The following is a 10,340-nucleotide window of genomic DNA, read 5'->3' as shown; positions in this document are numbered from 1 at the left end:
GGGGGGGGGGGGCGTGCGGTGCAGGGAGGCTTGTTGCCCCTCTTCCCCTGGACCACGGACTCGCGATCGCCCCCTCGCTGGGACCTGTTGCGCCTTGTCGCCCCTCCGCGGCCGCCACTTGCTTCGTCGATTCGAGAGAGCAAAGGGGCCCTTTTCCGGGGGTCCAACGCCTGGCAGATTCGTCACCCCCCCTCAGCCCCTCCCTTGCCCCTCCTTCTGTCCCCCCCCCCTCCCTTGCCCCTCGCTCACCCGCCCTCCGGCTTGCAACAATGTCGAGTATGTGTCCCCGGGCCATATGCCGAGGCTGACCCCCTTCGGCAACAAGACATCACGCATACTGCCTGATCGCCCTCTCTAACGCCGCCTCTCCTCTGTCTTTGTCTTCCCGCCCTCCTCTCCTTGCTTCTCTCTCTCTCTCCCCGCCCTCCATGGTCATCCTCCACAGCCATCACCTACTATGTCCATCAAACTACCTTGGGCGACCCGAAGTACCAGCGATTCCGCCGTGTGCGCACAGAACCCTCCGCTCCCCTCCGCCCTCCGCCCTCCCTGACCGCTCGCCATTGAGTGGGCGTTTTATCCCCGCGACTCATGCTAACGCCCGCCCCCCCCCCCCTGCTGATCCGCGGGTGGCTGCCGCCAGATCTTGATGTCCTGGCTGAACCAGCACCTTCGTGAGGACCGGGTCTATGTTCGTGACATCGTGGAGGATTTGCATGATGGTCAGCTCCTGGTTCTGTTCCTCGGTACGTTCCCCGACACGACCTCCCTGTGGACCAGGATCCCAATATCCAGCAGGATGGCTGACATTCCCTCGGATCTGCCTCCCCGTGCGCATGTGAAATGCAGAGAAAACCCTCCAGGTGGCCATTCACTCGGATCCGACTGGCCCGGTGTCTGACCGCGGTAAGCGCGGCAACTTGGCCGTTGTGCTGCGTTTCCTGCGCGAGCGCGTCGGTCTGGAGATGAGCCCGGACATCATCGACGGTATGTCTGCCCATTTACCTGCCCTCCTCCCTGCTCTCCCTCTCTCTCTCTCTCTCCTGGTTGCCTCTTCAACCCTCCTATATGACCGCCCCCCCCCCCCCTCCCGGGTAAAAAGCCACTCACCTCTCCCGTGTGACCTACCAGGCATCCTCAACAAGGATGTTGTCTCCATCTGCCGGCTGCTGGTGGCCATGGCGCACGAATTCCGCTGCCCCTACCAGCTGCCTTCGAACTTGGAAATCAGTGTCGTTCGCCGGGAGACTCAGCACAGCGGCACCACCCTGCAGAAGACCCAGCGCCATACGATCACCGAGGACGAAAGTGCCTGGGGCAGTAACGAGGCCACGACCGCGCTCACCGATGTGGAGTCCCGGAAGACCTTGGACTCGACTGAGCGTGTTTTCGAGCGCGATGCCTTCGATGAGCTGCTCGACCCGGGCGCTGAGGCCAAGCTGGCCAGTGTGCAGCGTGTATGTGGAGCTTCTTTCCTTCTTTTTCTCCCACCTCCTCGGTGCCTGCATGCCTGCCCGCCTGCCTGTCGATTTGCCCCGCCGGCTGACCGCCATCGCCCTGCATGACCATGTGTGCAGCTGCTCTTCCTCTTTGTCAACAAGCACCTGGCCCCCCTTGATGTTACTGTCACCCCGGGTGTTGGCATGCACTCCACCGGAGAAACGGGCTCCGACATCCCCGGCGGTGACATTGCCGTCCCCTTCCACGACGGCCTGTACCTGCTGCTGCTGATTGGGTCCCTCGGTGGCTTTTACATCCCCCCGTCCCAGTACCATTCGACCCCGACCACCGCCGATCAGAAGATTCACAATGTCCAACTGGCGCTTGACCTCATGGAGCGTCTGGAGATCACTCCTGGCGCATGGCACGCTCAGGGTATGTCCTGCCGGCCCATTTCCCCTCTTTCCGCATCTTTACGTCTGCACACACGCGCACGCACGCACACGCACGCCCACGCACGCACACGCACGCACGCACACGCGCACACACACACACACACACACACACACACACACACACACACACGCGCACACACACACACACACACACACACTAACATGCCGCCGATTTGCTTCCTGCCCTGGAACTTGTACAGCGATTGTCACTCAGGATGCCCGTGTGACCATGCGTGTTCTGTATGCTCTTCACACGGCCTTCAAGAACACCGTCACCCAGTGAGGCGCGGGCGTGGCTTTTAATACACAGATGTAGCCGTGCCCTCCTCGGAGAAGCCCCCGAAAACAGCTGCCTCCTCTCCCGACCGAGAACCAAAAGGCCCATGGACCACACGGCCCTCGCCGCCACCCCTCTCCCTCCCCCCCCCCCTTGAGAAAAACCGCCCTTAATATAAACCATAAACTCGACTAGATACCCCCTCCCGCTCCCGACGAAGAACAACCCCTCCCCCCCCATGCATGCACACGCCACATTTCGAAGCTCGGTGTATTTCTTCCCGACACATGGTGGCCAGGACAAAGGAGGAAAAAGAGGGGGAGGAGGAGAGGACCAGCTCGCGCGCCCCCGCCCCCTCCTGAAAGATGGAGGGACAGAGAGAGAGAGAGAGAAGGAGAAAGAGAAAGAAGAACAATGAGGGCGCGACAGGGAAAAGACGAGGTGGAGAGATGCCCCCCAAGACTTCTCCCCTGGGATAGGAAGCACACAAGGAAGAAGGCAGAAACAGTGGGAAGAGGAGGGGGGAGGGGGGAAGAGGAAAAGACAAGCTCAATGGCCCTTTCGCGCTCGCTCGTGCTCTGGGGCGCGCCGCGTCTCTCAGACCATGGCGGCCGACACCTGCCAGACAGCACCGCCGTTGAGTTTCCGCACGGTGGTCGCCGGGGCGGTGGACTCGCTGCTGGAGCCAGCCTCGGCCACGACATTAACCGCGCGCCGGGACCCGGACACCGCGACCTCGATGGAGTCCGAGATGCTGACCACATCGATGAGGATGGGCGAGGCACCGCGGCGCTCGCCGCCCACCGAGGTGGCCGTCGTCCGGCCGGTGGGCGAAGTGTGGAAGAGCAGTTCCGCCACAAACTCATACAGGGCACCGGGGTTGCCGGACACACCGAAGTCCAAAACCCAGTCGGACTCAGCCGTGCTGGAGGACGGCCCGGTGTCGAAGCGCACCACCAGCAGCTGATCCTGGCCGCCGGACACCGTGAGCGCCTTGACACGCTCCAGCGGAACGGCCGCATGGCGACCGGCCTTCAGCGAGCCGGAATCCAAACGGGCCAGGGCCGTCGGGGTCAGGACAATGACACGCTGGTCGATCTTGCCCGAACGGTTGATCTTGCTGGCCGGGGAAGCCACCACCACCCGGGCGCCCGGCGACCCGGGCGCCACACCGGCCGCACTGGATCCGGTGGCCGGCGGGGGGATCAACACCGCGCTGTCGATCTGGTCCACCGTCAGGCCAGGAGCCAGGTAGGACCGGCGGTGGGGGTGGTTCCATGCCTGGGCATTCCAGCCCTGCTTCTTGCCAGCCAGGAACCCATGCAGGATGATCTTCTTCCGGATGAAGGTGGCCCGCTCGGGGTCCAGAGTCTTGACAATGCAGCTGGCACGCCAAGTGGCATGGATCCGGCGCATGTACGTGTCGAAGCGCGCCAAAGCCGGCGAGTCGAGGGCCGGCCAGGCCACCCCGCGACCATAATCCGGCATGGTCTTGACATTGGAGAAGGTCCGAACAATGGCCATGGCATGCTTGGAGGCCTTGTACCCGCGGTAGACCATCTGGATGACCAGGGCCGCACGAGTGCGACGGACCCAAAGCCGCGCGCGCAGACCGCGCCACATCCGCTGAATGGTGGTGGCAATGGCCGGCAGGGCCCGGGCGCGGGTCTGCTCGAAAAGATCCAGCGTCCGCGGGGACCGAATGAAGACCTTGGTCCGGCCGATGCGGAAGTCATCCGAGCCGAGGCCCAGGTGCTGGCACAGCATGCGGCACTGCTCGGCCGCCGGGAGGTTGGCATCCGAGCGGCTGTACGTGTCCCGGGCACCGATCCACAGACGCGGGTGGAGCATCTTGTACCGGGCCAGCCAGCGCTCATGATGGGTACGGTAGGCGAAGCCGGCCCGCCGGACGCGCACATTCTCCAACAGACCCAGGTAGCGCGTCTGGTGAATGACCAGATCCGCATCCCAGAGGCTGGCCTGCTGACGGGCGTTGGGCTTCAAGCAGCGGATGTAGTTGGGCTGCTTCTGCTCCAGGTTGTTCACCAGCGCCGCCAGGGAAGTCTTGAAGGCGGTGCCGGCGGTGACCGGGCGCTTGGCGGCGCCGGACTGCGCCTGCGACGCCGCGGCATCCGGGAAAAGCTCCCGAACGACCGCCACGCTGGACGACCCGCCGAGCACACGCAGGTCACGCTGCAGCAGGTCGGTGTTCTTGTCGAGGAACCCCTGGGCATGGTAGGTGACATCGCCGGCGTAGTGGCGCAGGCGGAAGGCACCATGAGGCAGGGTCTTGTCCGACCGGTGGGCGGCATTCTCACGCGAGGCAAAGTGCGCGTGGTTCTGGTGCGCCTCGCTGATCTTGGTGACGAACGTGTCGTCGGTGGGCTGCCCCGGGCGCAGGCACTCCTCATCCAGCAGGGCGATGATGCCCTGCCGGGGCGCATCAATCAGCTCGCAAATGATGGAGTTGTTGAAATACTCCACCGGCTCCCAGGTGATCCCCTCGCTGGCGTACTCATCCTGCTCGGCCTTCAGGGTCAGGGCGATGAACAGCTGCTGGAGCTTCTCATTGCAGTAGTTGATGCAGAACTGCTCGAAGGAGTTCAGCTCGAACACCTCGAAGCCGTAGATATCCAGCACGCCGATGACCGACGGGGTGTCGTACGACGTCTGGGGGATGTACTGGATGCTGTTGTTGATGCGCGTCACCAGCCAAGAGAAGAGCCGGTCGTAGAGGCCCTTGGCCAGGGCGTCGCGGGTGTGGGTGGCCTGCTCGGCGGACGAGTGGGCCTGGACCGAGTCGCCGCGCGTGGCCACCGTGCGCTGAGTCAGAGCAGTGGCCAGACCGGCGGCGGTGACACCGAGCTTCTGGGCCGCGTTGTTCAGGGCGTTCTGAGCGAGTGCCGAGGGAGGGGGGCGTAGAGGGGATGGAGAAACACGGGTCCCGGTCAGTTACAAGCCAAAACCCATGGTGCAGGGGTGGATCGGTGTTCGCTCGCGCACCTGGGACCCAGCCTGAGTGCAGACAGCAGAATGGCCCTCGGAGGTGGCGACAAAGTTGATGTTGCCAATGTGCAGGACAGCCGCCACAATGTCGAAAGCCGAGGTGATCTCGAGGTCGGTGAAGCCGAGAATCTGCACCGCAAGAAAAAAAAAGGGACACCCGAGGGGGTTAGCGGCGAGGGGGGACACGTATGCGCCGCCAGGGGGGGGGGGGGGGGGGCTGGATCATTGGCCAAGGAAAGGAGCAGGGAGGGAGATGGAGGAGAGGGCAGGGAGCGGAGAAAGGACGGTGGCGAGGAACATACCCGCATGGCGGACTTGACAATGGTGAAGTCCTTGGCGTCGTTGATTGTGCGGACAGTATCGACACCAGACTGGTTCAGGTAGTGGAAATCGGCGGCCTTCGCACCGGCGCCCAGAGCACCGGACGACAGAACCTGGTAGAAGGCGTGGAAGTTCCGGTCGCCGGCGGCCTGGCGCACGACACGCGACTTCTCCAGCAGGTAGACGGTGATCTGCCCACCGACAGGGTCGCCGGAGCGGTTGAACTGGATATCCATGTACTTACCCTGCACAGGCCGGCCCAGGGAGGACACAGAGGGAGAGGAAGAGAGCGAGGAGGCATGTCAGAGTGAGCGGGGGGGATGGAAGGAGAAGCCGGGGATGGGGAATGTGCCGGCAGGAGGCCGAGCAGGGCGCTGGCAGGAGGCCGGTGAGAGGGACACATGCACGAAAGCCACATGGAACACGCACGAAGCGACTGGAGTTGTCATTGCGGGTGGTGCGGGCATTGCCAAAGGCCTCCAGCACAGGGTTCGACTGGAGCAGCTGGTCCTTGACGCGGGTGACGTCGGCCTCGCGGGCACCATCGCCAGATGCGGCGGCAATGTAGTGCATCACATGCTTCGAGGCCTCGGTCTTGCCGGCGCCCGACTCACCTGCGAGTGAGATGCACACATGCGTCAGAAGCGGCACATACACGGGGAGCGGGGCGAGGGGCAAGAGACGACAGGGAGGGCAGTGCACACGCACCGGAAATGATGATGCACTGGTCGCGGTTGAAGGTGGACATATCGCGGTAGGCGTCGGCCGCGATGGCGTAGATGTGAGGCGGCATCTCGAAAGAGTGCTTGGCCTTGTAGGCATCGATCAGCTTGCGGGTGTACATGTCCGGCAGGTTGCGGTACGGGTTGACCGACACAACCACCGGGCCGATGGCGGTGTAGATGGCGTCGGCCTGGAAGCGCACGCGCATGTTCTCGATGAGGGCCTCCTCGGACACGGGCTCGATGAGCACGAAGTCCGGGACACCGGGAGACTTGTCGTCACGCATGGCTATGGGTGTGGCAGGGGGCAGAAGGCGGCGGGGGAAGGGGCGGGGGAGGGGGGAGGAGCGCGGGAGGAGGGGGAGAGAGAGGGGGGCGGGCAGACGGGCAGTCGGGGGAAGGAGGAAGAGGCCGTGTGCCGGTGTCTGGAAAAAGTAAGGTGAGGCGGGCCCCCCGGCGGGCCGGGGGCCCGGTCACAGGCGTGGCGCAAAAACCGCCCCCTCCCCCGGGGGTGCGATCGCCCTCCCCGACGCGAGGCGCGTCTCCTCGACCGGGCGCGCATGCTGGCTGCATTGTGTGCGCCCTGCCCTGCCCCCCCCCCCTGAACCGGACGCCGGCCAATGCCCGGGACCGGGCCGAGGGGGAGGGGGGATGGGGCCGAAGGACGCCGTCGCGCAGGGCAAGGAGCAGCCCTCACCCGCACGCCATGGGGGCAGCCTTCGCCTGCACATGCCCGGCGGTTTGGCCAGCCCTGGCGACCGTCCGGAAAGCCTGGCAGAGAGCCGACGACGGACGAGGGGGAGGAGGGCGGCGGCGGGAGGAAACAATCCCGCCAAAAGGGCCCCACCGCACGGGGGATTCCCGGGCCAAAGGGCCGCATTTCGCCGTCCATGCACAAGGCATGGGTGCGTGCTGTGTACAGCTGCGAGGGGCGGTCGATGCGCGCGACGGATGGCGCACACACACACACACACACGCACACACACACACGCACACACACCACGGGGGAAGAGAGGCCCTGGCGCCCGGCCGCGCCCAGGCTCGCGCGGAGGCCCAGTCACCAGGGCGGGCGCACCGCGCGACAAGGACACAGGCACGAGTAGCACACGGGGCGCGAGGCCCCAAGGGCCGCGAGCGCCAGCAAGACACACGGGCCGTTGGGTGGGGCGGGGGGGAGGGGGGCGGGACGAGGTCATGGACGCATGCGAGGCGGGGAATGTGCCTGGCAAATTGCCTTTGCCAATATCTCCGGCCCGGCGGCGTGGGCTGCATCCGGGGAGCATTCGGCTGGCGGCATGGACCGACGCTCGGCCGCAAGTGAAGGCGCGTCCGGGCCCGGGGGCTTGGCCGGGCTCAAACGTCAACATGATGCCCCGGCGGGGTGGTCGGTCGAGCGGGGTGCGCCCCCTTGGCGCCGGGCGCCCGGCCCCGCCGCCGGAGGGAAGATCCGCGTGCGTCCACCCCTTCGCCCGGACGCCGGCGCGCCCACAGAGTGCGAGGTGTTCCGCGTCCCCGGCCCGGGACCCGGCCGACTCTCCCGGCAAGCTGGCCTGGGCGGAAACCCGGTCCGGCGGGGCCAGGTGTCCGGTGTGGGCGGCGCAAATGATTGGGCCGAATGCCGGGCCGAGGGTAATCGAGATTTCCCCCGCGTATCCCGGCGTGGTGCGCGCGTAAGGGCGACGCCCGAAGGCGGGTCTCCGCCTCCCCCCCCTCTCCCCCCGCCGGCGGGCCTGTTCTCCGGATGCTCTACGACGCGGCACAGGCTTCGGGCCCACGGTCGCATGCGCACCATCCCGGCGGGGAGGACTCTGGGGAGAAATCTCTCCGGGGGGGGGGGGGGGGGGGAAAAAAAAGGGTGCCCGATACACAAGCCCCGGGGGTGTGCCGGAATGTGGACCGATGGGAATGCGCAGGGCAAATTCCATTGCCGGCTCACACCTCGCGCGGGCTCGCTGGCAAGCGGGGCGGGCTGGGCAAGGACACCAAGCTGTTCCTGGTGTCCAGCAGAGGGGGGTGGGGGGGGGGGCCGGCCACGCCAGAAGCACGGCCTGATCGAGGGCAGGAGAGCCGCGACAACAAAGGGAGGGGTGGTTAAGACAGAAGGCCCTCTCCCCCTGGCACGATGGCCCCGCTGCCGCCCCCCTCTCCCCCTGGCATGGGAGGATTTTGATCCGGCCAAAGAACCGGGTCGTCCCCCCCCCCGCCGCCACAGACCCGGCCCAACCTCACCAACCCCCCGCTCCTCACCACCCCCCCACGCCCAGAGAAGAGTGCCGCCCCCCCCCCCCCCCCCCCCCCCCCCCCCCCCCCCCCCCCCCCCCCCCCCCCCCCCCCCGCCCCCCCGGCACCCCCCGGGGGAAGGGGGGGATAAAAATCCCCCCCCCACCCCCCCAACCCCCCCCCGGCCCCCCCCCCGCCCCCCCCTCCGGGGCCCCCCCCCCCCACCCCCCCCCCCCCATGTCCCAAAAAAGCCCCGGGCGCGCCCCCCCCCCCCCCCCCCCCCCCCCCCCCCCCCGCCCCCCGGGCACCGCGGGTGGAGGGGGGGGGGGCTGACGCACCCTGCGCACAGCAACACAGGCCTCGGACAAAGGACAAGCCGGCACGCGCGCCTACGCGTTCCTTCGTGCATCCACATGCCTGGAGAATGGCCGGCCCACAGTGCCTTCTGGGAGGAATGTCCGCCGAGCGGGGGGGGAATACGCCCGGCGGCCGGGCCGGGGGCAGGTGGGCGCAGGAGTACGAGAGAAGCCCAAGGCAGGGAGTAAGAACACGGTCCTGCTTTCCCCCCCCCCCCCCCCCCCCCGGTAGATCGTCATTGACACGGCCACAGGCGGCGCGGGCAGGATACGCCCGGGTCATGGGTCGGGGCACCTCAACGCCGTGCAAATCCAGCTCTCCAGCGGCACACGGCCCTCCTACGAGGCATCTCCGAAGGCCCCACAAAAAGGGGCGCGCGCGGGCGCAGGGACAAGGGGGAGGGGGCGCCGAACAGGGGAAACAACTCTCACCGAAGGCTGACGCCGCCGGGGGTGGCCCCGAGGAGAGCCAAAGACGCGTGGGTCCGGCCCGCGCCAGTTGACGCCCCTCTTCTGTGATGTGTCCCTCCTCCCCACCCCCCCTCCCCCAGGAGAGGCCTGGCGGTGCAAAAGCAAGAGGCGATTGACTGGTGCCCACACCGCGGCCACCGAGCCGTGCGGGGTCGGGCGAATATGGAGGCGCCCAACAGCACGGGAGACATATCGTCCCATCAGCGGCGAGTGGAGTTTGGGTGTGCCTGCGCGTCCGGGGCAGAGAAGGGACAGAGCGGACTCTCCGGGGGCCTTTTTTTTTTCTGCCAGCACAATGTCCCCCGCGGCGAAAATAGCCGCATATGGGGCATTATTATTACGTAAAATACACAACGGAACGACGACCAGCGTGGCTCGGCCCCGAGGCGACAATCCAGGGTCCAGGCACGTGGGATCCCATGTCACGGACCCGAAGAAATCACGCCAGAGAGCCGGACCTAAACCCAACCGAGGTCCGCGGCTGCCTGGCTCGCTGGGGGAGGCCTCCGAACGGACAACCATCTCTCCGTGTGGCTCCTCTCCTGCCTTGGAGGGCCTGATGGAACACCGTCCTTTTTTGCCCCGTCCGGGCGGCGGGAGCACTTTCCAGGCACCGCCGCCCCGCCGGCCCTCCCCATCTCCCCCCTTGTGGATCCCCCCCCCCGCCCCGGCTGAGAAACTGGCAAAGGGGGAAACGGGGCGGTCGCGTCTCCCAAAGCAGAGGCCGTCCCCCCGGCCCCCCCCCCCCCCCCCATGCGGCGGTGGCAGTGGGGGTCTCTACCGTGCACCTGACATGCTGCTCCCTTGTGCGCGTGCGCGTGCGCCCGCATGTGGGTGAGTGGTGTCTCGCGCAACCTACGAAGTAACGCACCAGCAGAGGGGCCGGGCTCGCATCCTTCCCTCGTGTGCGCATCTCCCCCTTCCATGCTCGGCCGGTCCTTCCCCTCCCCCTGCGGATGATATGGGGCCAGTAGAAATGGTGGGAGCAGGGGCGAGGGAGGTGGGGGCCGAGGGGGCTGAGGGCACGGTTCACGCCCTTCTTGGTCTCTAGGCTCTGTGGGGGGGGGGGGGG

At 66.7% G+C, this 10,340-nt stretch overlaps 2 protein-coding genes across 2 annotated transcripts; one reads left to right on the top strand and one right to left on the bottom strand.

Annotated features, from left to right (window-relative positions):
* Positions 1-189: 189 nt before the first annotated feature.
* Positions 190-2,370, top strand: H696_01541 (hypothetical protein). The gene is made up of 7 exons (XM_009495438.1): positions 190-276; positions 446-507; positions 644-746; positions 850-987; positions 1,132-1,457; positions 1,578-1,875; positions 2,096-2,370. The coding sequence occupies exons 1-7, from the start codon at positions 270-272 to the stop codon at positions 2,176-2,178; spliced, it is 1,017 nt and encodes a 338-aa protein (XP_009493713.1). The 5' UTR covers positions 190-269; the 3' UTR covers positions 2,179-2,370.
* Positions 2,371-2,769: 399 nt separating this feature from the next.
* Positions 2,770-6,554, bottom strand: H696_01540 (hypothetical protein; the record flags this gene model as incomplete). Its single annotated transcript, XM_009495437.1, has 5 exons — positions 6,208-6,554; positions 5,929-6,113; positions 5,481-5,744; positions 5,176-5,307; positions 2,770-5,064 (listed from the first exon to the last, which is right to left on the bottom strand). The coding sequence occupies exons 1-5, from the start codon at positions 6,506-6,508 to the stop codon at positions 2,770-2,772; spliced, it is 3,177 nt and encodes a 1,058-aa protein (XP_009493712.1). The 5' UTR covers positions 6,509-6,554.
* Between the last annotated feature and the right edge of the window lie 3,786 nt (positions 6,555-10,340).

Source organism: Fonticula alba (genome assembly GCF_000388065.1).
Source record: "Fonticula alba strain ATCC 38817 unplaced genomic scaffold supercont2.2, whole genome shotgun sequence".
In the NCBI taxonomy this organism is placed as follows: Eukaryota; order Rotosphaerida; family Fonticulaceae; genus Fonticula; species Fonticula alba.
This window is presented reverse-complemented; position numbering and strand designations above follow the sequence as displayed.

Excerpts from the sequence above, each read along its gene's own strand:
- H696_01541 (XM_009495438.1), top strand. Across the intron at positions 508-643 it reads AGTACCAGCGATTCCGCCGT|ATCTTGATGTCCTGGCTGAA; the intron begins GTGCGCACAGAA and ends GGCTGCCGCCAG. Across the intron at positions 747-849 it reads GCTCCTGGTTCTGTTCCTCG|AGAAAACCCTCCAGGTGGCC; the intron begins GTACGTTCCCCG and ends TGTGAAATGCAG.